The 13,719-nt window shown below is 50.9% G+C and overlaps 1 protein-coding gene across 6 annotated transcripts in view; it reads right to left on the bottom strand.

The window, feature by feature from the left end:
- Positions 1-3,261: 3,261 nt before the first annotated feature.
- Positions 3,262-13,719, bottom strand: part of ZFAT (zinc finger and AT-hook domain containing) — a 236,951-nt gene continuing 226,493 nt past the window's right edge. For 5 of the 6 annotated variants that reach the window (XR_010159683.1, XM_054657035.2, XM_016959895.4 and 2 more), the window contains one exon: positions 3,262-4,194. Coding sequence is in view for 5 of the 6 variants with exons in the window: in XM_054657035.2 (XP_054513010.2) it covers positions 3,955-4,194 (240 nt within the window). In the remaining variant the exon portion in view is untranslated. Of the gene's footprint in view, positions 4,195-13,311; positions 13,495-13,719 lie in introns of those variants that run through there. The other variant, XM_063817394.1, reaches the window with a different exon arrangement.

The raw sequence follows: 13,719 nt of genomic DNA on the forward strand, positions 1-13,719 counted from the left end.
CAAGGGGAAAATCATCAGTGACCACAGTTAATGAATTTTAAATACTTATTACAAGAAAAATTAATTTGTCAAATTAGCCCCATAGATACAGGTTACACAGTGAGTCACTCTCTCCTCAAACATGCAAAACTCTGAGCAACTAACGCATCTCAAACTTGCTGTTGCACAGCCAGGTCGCAAGGTCACGTTCATGTCTGAGCGCTATTAGGTGGGGCAGGAGCCTCTCCTCCACCCCAGAGACTGTGCTGAGCACATCACAAACATTATCCCAGTAATTCTAACACTACGGCTATTTGATAAACTTGTACATCTATGCACTGGATGATAACACCCACCCCTCCCAATGCTGTCCTGAGAAGCAAATACTCAAGGAACAGAAAGTTTTTTGCAAGTCCCTGATGCACAAGGAGCGTTCGTGCCTCTCAGCAATTGTTACCTTATCACCCCCATTGCTGATGGGGGAGAGGTGGCCCAGCCTGCCCAAACTGACACACCTGCTAAGAGTGAGGCTGGGCCAGGTTTGTCTTGCCTGCGCTTCAGCTCTTTAATTCAAAGACTGCCCTTCTCCCCTTCCTCAGTAGATGAGAGTATGGGGGCCAGCTCACACGACAGAGGCAAAGCCCATCCACGTGCGAGGTGGGTGTCATCTGTGAAGATGCATCTGTGGGAAGTGCCAGGGCTCTTCCCAGGGCTAGGCCAGCTGTATGCTGCCTCGGCCTCCTCCCCAGCCCAAGCATTACAGAGCACTCCAGGCTGGGCCCCAGCTCCTGCCTCCACCCTGTCTCTGACCTTGGACCAGCCCTGGGTCTCTTGTCCTTGCAATGACTTCTGCTCACACTTGGCCACGTGGCCCTGGACTTCAGCTCCCTGTAGCCACACTGGCACCTCGCCTCTGTCCTCCATGTCCTGGGCCTGCACTGCCTACCTGGTGTCAGGGCTGACAGAGAGACAGGATGGCACAGGGAGGGCAAAAAGTACCTGGGGGAACAAGAACTTCATACCTGCGTTCAAGTCCCAGACACATCCCTTTCTAGCCTCAAGTGTCCCCCAAAACAGGTTACTTACTGAGCCACCATCTTCTCAGCTGTAAAAGCAAGAAAAGAGTTAGCAGAAGGCACGTTGGTTATGAGTGCAGATATTGCTTGGGCTCAATTCCTGGTTCTGCCACTTCCTGTGTGACCTCAAGCAAGTTACTTAACCTCCCCATGCTAACAGTTCCCATCAATAAAATTCTAACGAGAGCACCAAACTCACTGGGTTGCTGTGATGAGAACACCCATACTCCCGACATAGAGTAAGCTCTATAGAAGTGCCAGTCTTCAGTCTTAGGAAGACACAGGTGGACAGGAAGTCTGAATAGGAAGATGCCCATGAAAGGGCCTCGTATGGTATCTGGCACACAGCAGGTACTTTACACACATTCTAAAACAGGGAGGTAGAGAATTCAGCCTTTTAGCACAAGCTTTTACCTTGCCTGACACAAAAAACACCTGGAGTCAAAAAGCACCCGAAAACAACAGCCAAGGGGGTCAGGAGCAGTGAGAAGCTGCATCTCACAGTCACATGAACGGACCACTGGCTTTGAAAGCTTCCCCTCTGAGCCCAGCATCAGCTCCCCAGGAAAGAACCACGGAGAACCAGGCCTCCTGCCTGCCCCACCCACACACCTACCAGGCCTGGTCAGCCAGGACCACAGGCAATGCTTCACCTCAGCTTCCTGCATTTCCTCGTAATCCAAGAGGACAGGAAGGGAAGGGAAGTACACAGGGTCTGTGTGTCCAGGCAGGGCAGGCTCCGCATTCAGGCTGCGTGGAGCACAGAGCACACCCCGGGAGTCCTCCCAGGCCACCTTCATGGCCCCCCCTCCCACTACCTTATGCCCTTGAGGGAGGAGTGTGAGGGATACTCATGTTTAAGACCCCCATGCCAGGAATACAAGCAATCTGTGATATTTCCAGAGTGTGGGCCAGGACACTGCTAACAGCTTCAGGGGCTTCACTCATTTAATCCTTTTAATCATCAGGAGTCAGCGATTATCCTCGGACCCATTTCAGACATGGGTAAACTAAGGCTAAGAGGTCTGGTGGCATGGCAAGGTCACGTGGATAAGTGACAGAGCAGGGTTTGAGCCCAGGTCCTCTGCCTGTGAGCTGGGCACTCACCTATCTCAACACAGACCACACCGATGCATGGGCAAGATGTCTCATTCTGGAGAACCACCCTGACCTCCTCACCCTTCCCCTCCTCTATCAAATGCCACTGCCTGCCCCACAGCTTACAGAGTAAAATCCACATCCTTCATTTCACATCCCTGCTCTTCTAGGATCTGGCTTCTGCTGATCTTTCTGCCCTTCCCTTTAGAGTTGCTCCCAGCCAAACACAAATTCTCATGGCTCAAGTCCATCTCCCACACTGCCCGCCCCAGGGGGCGCTGTGACTCTTCTTTGGAATTCCTTTCTCACTCCCTCCCACCCTAATCCCTGGAGGTGCAAAGCCCATCTAGGTTCCCAGGCCCTATCACAGGTCACCTCCACCGTGAAGCTTTCCCTAACTCATCCCAAGTCAGCAGTGTTCTCCCTCTTCCTTGCTTAAGGCAAGGAGTCACTTTTCTACTTGAATCAGAGCAGCAGCTTTTAAGCTTCTCCCAGGAGGTGCCCTCAGGCCCTGCTGGGGTGAGGTGAGAGGGCTGGTAACAGGGAGGGCCAAGTGAACTCTGCCCTCTTCAACAGGGTGGCTACTCTTTTATTTGCTTCTAAACCTGCATCAGATTTCATTGCAAGAAAGGGTTCTCGGAGGAAACAAACCATGACCTCAGGGTGTCAGATGTGAAGATGTCAAGACACCCCAGGGCCGGGCTGGGTGTATCAGGACTCAAGTCAATGCCCCCACAATGCTGTGCACAGAGCAGGAGTTCCAAACATATGGCATCTATGTTAAGCACCCAGACTAGAAACCTTGGTCACATAGTCCTGTGTTATGACACCTCTGATGGTCATTGCATTGTTCCTCCCAAATACACAGTGGACAAGAGGGCACTGCCACTTCTTGGCTGGCAGCAAATCAAATGCTGGGTGCCAGGAAATGGAAGGTGAGATCATTAACGTCAAAAGGTTTCCAAAGCAAACCTAAATGCAGAGGAAAGAGCACCATCTGCATTTTAAGGGCCTGGGTTTGGATGGGGTCCTTCTGGGTGGGCCCCAAATCCAAGATTTCAACTTGGGAAGGGGAAATGTAAGCCATCCCGCCTGAAGAACCAAAGCATTCAGACAGGAACTGTTTTTATTCCATCCACCTCACCTCCTTAGAATGGGAGGTGAACAGTGAAATAGTGCATTTATCTTAAAAGTGAAATAATTCCAGGATGGTAGGGCGAGACCCTGTGATGGGTGAATTTACCTCACTTGATACCAAGGGCCCTTAATACTCGGGGAAGTGGGACTTTGTCGACAAAGCCAGGACAATCCCCCTACCCCACCCCACCCAGCAGTGATTAAAAACCCGTACGGTCACTTTCTATGTGATGGCTGTCTCCCTCTCACCAGACTGCATAGCGGTTGCAGATGAACATTTGGCACCTAGATGGGGGTCAAGGAGCTGGGGCTGTGATTCAGGGAAGATGCTGAGGGGGACTGGGAGTCTCTGTTTGAAACTTGAAGCAAGGCGTGAAGGTGTGGGGTGTGTGTAGGGGAGCTGACGCTGAGGTCTTTCAGGAAGCAGATGGTAAGGGTCAGGGGGTGTGTGTCTATGCTGGGGTGAGAGACCTGTGGTGTTGCTGGTGATGCTGACTGCCTTGCCCACCCCAAGTTGGACTAGGAGAGTCCTATCAGGCTGCTGGGCAGGGAGGGCAAAGGAGAGCACCATTCTGAGGGTAGGGCAGGAAGGGTGGCCTCCCCACCCTGGGTGCCTGCAGAGCCTGGCAGCCCCGCCCTGTGGCCATCCGATGTCACACGTCCTCTAGAGTTCCTGGACCGGCTGCTCCACAGCCTGCTCCTCCACAGGCTGCATGGCCTCCTGCACGTAGACGATGAACTCCGAGGCCTCCCCGCCCTGCGTGTAGACAGTCACCGTCTCAATGCCCTCCACGTCGTCAGAGGACACCACCAGGTGGTGCTGCTCGGCAAGCTCCACAGACGCTTGCTGGACCGTCTCCTGGATCATGACCGTGTGGTTGGAGCTGGGCTCCTCCTCGGTGACCTGCGGGAGGAGGGCAAGAGAAAGGTCACACAGTGCCTACTTCCCCGTCCAGCGTAACAACAAAGTCACAACTACAGTTTAGGAGCCACCAGTGCATGTCCATTCTCCACGGATCCTCTCTACCAGGCTGTGCTTGCTCTCATGCCCATTTTACAGCTGAACAGAATGAGGTTCAGCAATGTAGGGCAACGTGGTCAGGGTCCCCAGCCGTGGCAAATGGTGGAACCTAAGTTCAAACCCAGAGTCCGAGGTTGTTTCTGATGCCGAGCTGCTTCCCGGGGCTTCCAGGAGGTGTGGGGTTACCTAGAGAATGAGGGCTGGAAGGCATGGTGGGGGTTAGTTACTGCAGGTGTCAGTGGTAGGGGTTGGGGGTGCTCCTGGAAATTTATAGCTGGTCCATCTGGCAGTGATAAAGGCACTACGTCTATCCTGGGCTCTCTGTGTTTCCACACTCAGGGAGCTTGCCTGTGTGTGAAGATCTGTATCACACTAGGAAGGAGCAGACGCCTGGCAGGCCTGATTTTCCCCAGGTGTCGTCCGTCCAGCAACACTAATGCCTTAACTATTTGGGGGAAGGCCTGCTGGTGGAAACTCACTGCCACAGGGCTGGATAGGAGAGCCTTCTGGGTATCCGTCAGGGGATGGGACCTCATGGATTCTATGGCCAGGCCTTTCTCTGAAGCTCCAAGCTGCCAGATTCCAGGCAAGACCAAATGCCAGCTGGTGCTAATACCCCACATCCCTCATGCTGCCAGCTCTGGGCTGTTTTTAAATAACAACTGTCTTTGATCTTGAGATGAGAAACAAAAGACATGGAGTTGAGACCTTACAGCTGCAAAAATGAGTGAAGGATTAGAAAACAGGCACAAGAGGAAAGCAAAGGGGCCTGGAATTATCTAGCTGGAGGATAAGGGAGTCTTCAGACTTACAGAGGGGTGTCAGGGACACCCATTCATTTCCAGGTGAGTCTGAATGGCAAGGTGGGGAGAGCACATGCTTTGTCCTGCACTGACCGGGCTTTGAGCATCAATTCCACCATTTATAAGCTACGAGGCCTGGGCAAGACACTTTTGCCCACAACCTTCAGTCTATTCATCTGTAAAACAGGGACTAAAATGTGTTCTGCAGAGGATTCGTGGGAGAATGGAAGGAGATTCTATATGCAAAGTGGGTGCTCAATAACAGTACTGACCTTTTAATCCCTTCATTCAACCACACTTTTTTTTTTTTTTTTTTTTGGAGACAAGGTCTGACTCTGTTGCCCAAGCTGGAGTGCAGTAGTGCCATCTCAGCTCACTGCAACCCTGCAACCTCTGACTCCTGGGCTCAAGCCATCCTCCTGCCTCAGCCTCCCAAGTAGCTGGTACTATAGGTATGTGCCACCACACCTAATGAATTTTTGTATTTTTGGTAGAGACAGGGTTTCTCCACATTGCACAGGCTGGTCTCGAACTCCTGAGCTCAAGTGATCCACCCACCTTGGCCTCCCAAAGTGCCGGGATTACGGGCATAAGCCACTACACCCGGCCTCAACCACACTTTCTTAAATACCTGCTGCTGCCTGGAAGAAGGTATTCTAGCATGTCAATCACTCATTCTTTCACTCTACAGAACTTTTGTCATCTTACCAGCTACCAGTAGACTGCAAGCTCCACAAGGGCAGGACCATGTCTGCCTGGTCACAACTGTTTCCCCAGAGCCAAGCTGAATGCCTGGCACACAGCATGTGCTCAATATTTACTGACTGATGATCCACTAGGTGTCAGATGCCACGCTGTGCACTAGAAAACCACAGTCCTCTGAGGAAGCCGAGTCTCATGGTGCAGGCACAGGGCACAGTGAATGACTGTGCTGTGGAGTAGCTGGGCTCTTGCAGGGGCAGCCTGTGCCAGTGTTGGGGTCCCAGGAGAGGCATAGGGATGGGCATAGGGACCGGGGAGCCATGACTCCCAGGAGGTGTAGGGAGCAGCAAGTGTGCTCGGGCAGCCTCCATGAGGTCCCACTCACGACATGTCCGGGTCCTTTCCTGGCCTGCAAATTGGCATTGGGTGGCCTTCTACTCCCCACCTCTTCTGACTCTGCACTCTCTCTGGGGACGGCCCAACTGGCTTGGAGGGTCTCATCCTGACCCTGTGATTATTCCAGTCTCTGTGAGTGAGAAGGGCTGTGTCAAAAGGTGGGTCATGTTTAATTCAGAGAGAAAAATGGAAAAGGTTCCTCTGGGGTGAGCTCCGGAGGTTCCAAAATTATGGATTGGAAGGAACTTTTGATTTGGACTGATAGAATTCACACAGAGCTGGAGAGCTATTCTGAGTGGAAACTATCAATACATTTAGACTGATTTGTTTTTTTAGAGTGAACTGAGATCTGTTTTTTCATCTTTTCCTATTTGTTTCAATTTCATTTAACTGGGAAAATGTACCATGAACCAGGATTTTAGAAGTAAATATTAATTTATTTCACTTTGCAAGACAGAACCTGACAGAAGACTGGGAAAGGGAAGGCAACATGCAGCTAATCTTTTCTCCTCTTACCTGTCAGTAAATGCCACACAAAGGAAAGGGTGAGGGGATGGGGATGGTTTACTCCCAGGTCCCCAGGGCTTCACATGTGCAAACAAGCCCTCCACACTTCAGGTAAACAGACCACACACAATACAGGGAGACAAACCCATCCATGAGCTTTAACACAGGCTCTGGGTCATGGCACCATTCTGTGGACATAGTGACTGCCACCGAAGCTAACCCTAAAGAGGACAGTGACTCCTTCACTGATGGAAATTTTCCACTGGCTAAAAACTCCCACCCTTTAAAAACACTAACACCACAATGCCCAAGTATGGACAGTGGCTGAAATCACTGCCAAGGACAAGGAGAACCACGCCAGGACCAGGCCTTTTAGGGGCAGCGGCTGCAGCCTCCTGTCCCCTGGCAGCACAGGGGACAGACTCCAAGTTCTCAGAACCAGCCAGGAGGAAGCAGGAGTCCCTCGCTGGCCTGGAAATGGCTGCTGCCCATAGACGCCGCAGAGGAGGCCAGCGTGCCTGACCTGAAGGTAAAAGATGTGTTAGTAACTCTGCAGCAGCAGCGCCTGGGACCACTTCTTGGAAGGTGGCATTGGCCACAGAGGGTCTGTGGTGGGAAAGGACATCACAGGCGAGAGAAGAGAGTGAGCAAAGAACAGGCGTGTGCCCCACAGCCCGACCAAGGCCACCGGCCACCTCCCAGTCACCAAACCCACCGGGCAGAGTCCCATTTTCACTCTTCCAGAGTGCTCTCTACCATCTGGCATGAGACGCCCTTCACTGCTTTCACCACTCTCCTCCCCAGCACTGGGCTCTGTTCCACGCCCTCTCCCAGACTGCAGGGTGGCTCACTGCTCTTCTCCTTCTGCCCATCACAAAGCCTGGAGGATTCCTGGGTCTCCCACCTTGACTTCTTCTCTGACCCCCCGGGCACTTTTACTCCCGGCTGAGCCAGACTCCAGCCACCATTCCTGAGCTCCAGATCATACCTCCGTCTGCAAGTGGGAGGCGTTCAGGGATGTCTGTCAAACAGTGCATGAACAGGGCTGTGCAAAAGTCACAGGAGAGAAGGCATTTGGGGCGGAAGCAGCAGATGAGGCCTGAAACGAAGTTCGCAGGCGGATCTTGAAAAGCCTTGGTCATCAGCTGACAGATTGAGCCTTTATTTTACAAAGGAAGGCACAAAAGGTTTTCAAAGAAAGGCCCTGCGTCATCCAATCCGTGACATTTATGAATCAAAACTTGCCTAACATGAGAAGCCCTCCTGAGAAGTATGCCTCTCTCATTAGCCCTCTAAATATTTATTTATTTGCCCACAGTATCTTTTCTAAGTATTAAATCTATTTAAAGATAACCTTTCTCCATTTATTTTGTTTTGTTTTTTCAATTTTTAGCCTCCAGGGTTTGTCCAACAGAATCCCCATGAAATTCACCCACTGCTAATTATCAGAGTACAAAAAAGTTTTCCAATGTCATTCTTTGGGCTTAATTCACCAGAAAAAGCGATGGAGGCAATGGTGATGTGTATTTCACAAGTCCTGCGAAGAGCAGGCTTCCCGGTGTGCACAAATGTGACAGGGAGGCACGCTGTTGCCCTGTCGTGTTACTGAGCGTCCAAGACACGCAGGGTTCCTGAAGGTCCCCTGCAGCCTCCTGTTGGGCCTCCTTTACACTCTCCCCAGTGTTCACAAGTGGCTCTGCTGGCCCTGCAGACGCTGCCCACACAGATGTCCACGTCACAAAAAGCTAACGTGCAGAGAGGACGAAGGAGGGAGAGTGGGTTGCTTTACAGAAGGGGTTCATAAGGCTTTCTGCAGAGTGCACCCCCTTTGTGCATTTCATGGTATATGATCACACTCTGTTTGCTTTTATGCAGTTTTTACAAACCATGCACCTCCTTCCTTGCTCCCACGGCACCCAATATCCACCCAGCCACTTGCAGTTTACTGAACATTCTCCCATGCCTTGTCCCGATTCTTTACACACAATGTCTTATGCCTTGGGCATTTGTGTTCCCGTTTTACAAATGGGGACACTGAAGCTCCTCCTGGCCTCGTGACTTATGTAAGGTCAAACAGCCAGAAAGTAGCAAAAGCTGGAACTTAGTCTGGATGGTTCAGAGACCTCCTTCAGCTGGTGTAGTGTGACAGCCACTATCAGGATCCCATGTTATGGGTTGATATGATTAAATTATCACTCTTTACTCCTCCTGATTAGTCTCAGGCTGGCTGTAGAACTCTCAACCACTCTCTTTGTTCAAAATAATCACTCTAGTCGCTTAATCTATTAGCACAGGCTTAAAATTGTTCTTCACCACAGAAATAATATGGCGCTCACAGTGTCATTATCCCCTGAGATGAGTACTCCATTTTCCCCAAATGCTGTATCTAACACATCTATCAGAGAAATTAGCAGCAGCATAGATAGGTCGATAGAAACCCTTAACCCCTGGGACGCAGAAATCATTCACTGAATTAGGCACCGTGTTCTGCTGTTCCGCTGTCTCCAATGTTCTGGAGTCTGGACAAGATCACTGTCAGGACCGGCACTTTGCTGGGCTCTCTTCGTGCTAAAAGGCAGCTTCCCCTTGAGACCCTGTGTCTTCCTTGGCTTTAGCCCATCATCATCCATTCATCCAGCAAACGCTGATGGATCCTCTGCGGTGCGCCAGGCAGTGGCTACGACTCTGGCTGCCTCATTGTCACGCTTTTTTCCTACTCCCCTGCCTGTTCTGCCTTCTCTTTCTCCTCTAGCTCCTCTCCTCACTTCCTTCGTAAAACCCATTCCTCTCAGGTTAAGCTTTCTTCCCCCAACATTTAAGAAAATCCCAGAAGTTCCTCTAGCTCAGGACACCCTCCTTAAGGAAGGTAGGTCCTGCATTGCTCTCACAGGGCTCCAAGGGTGCCCCGAGGAGCCAGTGCACAAAGGCTATTACAATCCACCTCTGCACAGATCTCCCCAGAAGCAAGTACAGCACCGGCTCCTCCGTGCCCAGTCCAGTGCCACGCTCTTGGTAGGCACATAGTAGGTGATGGTGATTTAGGCTGGTGCAAAAGTAACTGCAGTTTTTGTACCAACCTATAGCTGTAGAACTGCCCACGTGTAGAACCTGGAAGTGATGATAAAGAGAACCATCTGGAGTAGCCACGGACTCCAGGGCCAGCTGCTGCCTGCCCTTGGTTCAAACTCTGTCTGGCAGGAGCCCCCCAGATGATCTGAAAGTAGGGAAGACGGTGCACTGTCTATGGAGGAGAGTCCCTTTTGGCTCCAAAAGTCCCAAAGGTCCAATCACCTTATTCTATGGAAGGGAAGTCAAGGCTCAGAGAAAATAAACTGCCCAGGGCCACACTGCTGGAAATAGAGCACAGATTTTTTGACTTCTAGTCTGCAAAATTCCCCAGCCTGCACGAGGCAACTTCACACCAAGCCACACAGCACTTTGGTTACTGGGAGAACAGAGCCAGAATGTCCAGCATGGCACCTGGGCAGGGGCGAACGCCAAGTAGATTTTCCCCAGAATAACAATATTATTTGTAATAGTTGTAGTGATTATTATTATTTTGAGACAAGGTCTCACCCTGTTACCCAGGCTGGAGTACAGTGACGCAATCACAGCTCACTGCAGCCTCAAACTCCTGGACTCAAGAGTTCCTCCCGCCTCAGCTTCCAGAGTAGCTGGGACCATCCCTGGATGAACAAAGAAAGCAGTAAACACACAATGATGATGATGATGGAGACATCATCATCAGGACAGATCTAGGGCTCTGAGATTACAACCTGGAATGAAAAGAAGTGCTTGTTGTGGGTCAGGTGCTGTGTGAAGAGTCCATGTGTATTAGGTACTTAGTCTTCACGGCACCCTAAGAAGTCTTAGTGTCCTAGCTTTAGAGGAGAGGCGGACTCAGAGGAGGATGACAAGCTGCCCTGGGGGGCTCTGCCCACCCACTGGGTCCTGGGGAGTTACGTAGTTGCTTTCCCCCTGCTCCGCCCAGCCTCTGAGCTGGATGGTCCCAGCAGCCAGGCCACTGTGCACAGCTGTGGGCTTGGCCAAGCAGGAGGCTGCAGTGTCAGGGTCCACACAATCTTCTTGATTCTCCCATTGGCCTCCTGCATTTGACCCTAGCACAGTCTTTTTTCATTCCTCTCTTTCCTCTCTAATGAGAAGACACTGATGGACTCCTCTGTCAAAGTACCCTCTGCCTGGGAAACATGTTCTCAAAAATGCCCGGAGGCTGGCTGAAGCAGGAAAGACAACCCCTCCTCATCTGACACAAGTTTTCTGGAATCCTTGACACTGATGGGGAGGTGTCTTGCCAAACAGGAAGACTGTGGGGAAGGCAGTGGCCCGTGGGGACACTTGACCTTAGTGTATAACCTGGCCCACAGCCTCTGAAACCCAACTCCCTAACATAGGTCTTTCTGTGTCAGAGGCTGCACCAACACCCCTCCCCAGGACATTGAAACAGCCCCAGGACACATTCAAGGACATCAAAATATGACAAACAAAGACTCATTAAGAGGAGAGAGAGCTGAATCTTATGGCTGAATCCCACAGAGGTAGCAACGAGAAAGGGAAAATGTTCTTACTAGCTGGGTATTTAAAGTAACAATTGTTTAAACTGCTGCTGGAATATGATAAACACGACAAATTCGCATCACAGCTTTCAAAACACGGTGCGAAGAACCTCCTGGTGCCCGAGTTACCCACATGCCTGTGCAGAGGGGCTGGGGCCGCCTTCCTGTTCAGTCCTGACAGGGGACTGGAATTTCCAGGGTTTCATCAGACCACGCAGAACCTACCAAATTATTTGAACTTAGCTCTCAACACATAAATAAGTGATGAATAAAGGAATTTAAAATAAAACCCGTTGGCCCTAAAATGAAAAACCAGAATGACAGTGGGATGGCATCAGTTAACCTCTTACTGGGTTTGCTTCCCTTTGAAACAAAGCTGCCGCCAACGCAGCTGCCTTTAGATGCTGCCCACATTCCCAGTGCCCTCCTGCAAGCCTGTGCCCTCCGTCAGGCACTGGGAGGAAGATGAACTGCCTTCACTTCGGGAATTCCAGCTGGGTGGTCTCTTTAGGACAGGAATCATCCTTTATGTTTTTCAGGGGAAAGAAACTCCACCGACATCTCTGCCACCGTCGCCACCACCACCAGGAGGTCATTTCGCTTCAGGCACCCTTCATGTTTCAAATCCATTTTTAAATAAATTGAATCAGGTTCCTATTTATTAAACCATGTCTTGGAGAACAGCCCTCTCGTAGATGTCATTAATGTCCTTGAAAGGGAAGGCACCCGGGGCTGTGGCTCAGGAAATGAACACAGAAGCCACTTTTTCTTCTCCTCTTGTTGGCACTCCTGTTGTTCTCAGGATCAGTTCTCAGAACCTGCTGGGAGGCAGCCCCAGATCCAGATCCAGCCTTCCGTGTTTCAGGGGAGGTGGACGGAATGCAGAAAGCCACCAGGAGAACACAGCCACTGTCAAGGTCATCACCACAGAGAATGTAGTGAGCACCATGATGAGCAGGACTTGATGAGATCAGGCATGGGAGAGGCAATGATGCAAAGACAGGAGCCAATCGAAGGCTAGATGCAGGCAGTGTGCATAGGGGTGAGGGGCGTGTGTGAGGGTTTGCTATGTACACGTGCATGCCTGTGTGCAGGAACATGGGTGTGCATGTGTGTATATGTGTGTTCATGTGTATATCTGTATGTACAGGTGTGTGTCCATGTGTCTATATGTACATATGCATGTATATGGGTCCGTATGTGTCCATATATTTGCATATGTCTACATGGATATCCATGCTTATGTGGAGGTTTATGGGTGTGTGTGTACATGAATATTGTGCACATACATGGATGTGATATGTGTGTATACATGTACGTGGGTATGGGCATGGCTTTGTGTCCATTGCTACACTTGTGTATCTCCATCTTTAAATCTCAACAAAGGCCTGCAGGTAAAAGACATCTCTCCTGGCTCATGCTTCCTTTCCTTCTTTCTCTTCTGTAGCCTGTGACACTACTTGCCCCCTGGTTTACAGTCACTTCTCATAATGACCTGAACAGGTAGGCCCCTCCCAGTTTACAGTGTTTGTGGACGCTATACCTCCTGTAATTCTCATGGGGCCCTGTGAGGAAGGCAGGGTGAGGGGATTCCCATCGCATCCCTTTGAAAAGGGGTGGCTCAGAGAGTCGATGTGAGCCCTCAGCTAGTAACAGGTGATTCTGGAATTTGAAGCCAAGTGAAAAACCTCCAAAGCCCACAGCCTTCTCTATAATATTCACGGCTTCCTGTAACCTTCAAAAGAAAAGCCAAGCTCCCCTGTTGGACAGGCAAGGCCCTCCCTTCCTGACTCCTTCCCCCACACTCAATTTTGGTTCCTGAACACACATGCCCTCTCGCCTCTGAACTTCCAGCTGTGCTGGTCCACCATCTTTTCCCAAAGATCCCTTCTTGCCCTTGAGAACTCACGTCCATGCCCTCTCCTCCAGGAAGCTCCATCAGTGCCCCCTACAACGCTGTGCTGACTCCTGTTAAACACCAGCAGCACTGGATCCCAGCTAGCACTTTATGCCGCTCTGAGGAGGTGCAACCTGTGTCGTGCTCTCCCTCGCCTTCCTGGCACAAAGGTGAACAGTGAATGCTGCTTCTCGAATGAATCACTGGGATAAAGGGTGCAGAGTGGAAGTCTTGCTCAAATCACCACCAGATGAGGCACAGCTGAAGAGGAGGGAAGACGCCCCATCAGGACTTGACCTCTGTACTGAGCAACCACAGGAATAAGAGAGAGTTAGAGAGCGAATGAATGCAGCAAGCCCCAAATGGGGCAGCTCAGGCACTGCGGTTCCGGGGGGACGTCTAGGGAAGAGTGGAGGTCTGACTTCAGGAGGCACCTCACGGCCCAGATGCTACTTAGTGGGGCCTTCGTACAGGTAAACAGCACCCCCATGCTGGGTATTCGGCGGCCCTTTGCTAATGAAGTTGGCAG

Source organism: Pan troglodytes, chromosome 7 (assembly GCF_028858775.2).
Source record: "Pan troglodytes isolate AG18354 chromosome 7, NHGRI_mPanTro3-v2.0_pri, whole genome shotgun sequence".
Lineage (NCBI taxonomy): Eukaryota > Metazoa > Chordata > Mammalia > Primates > Hominidae > Pan > Pan troglodytes.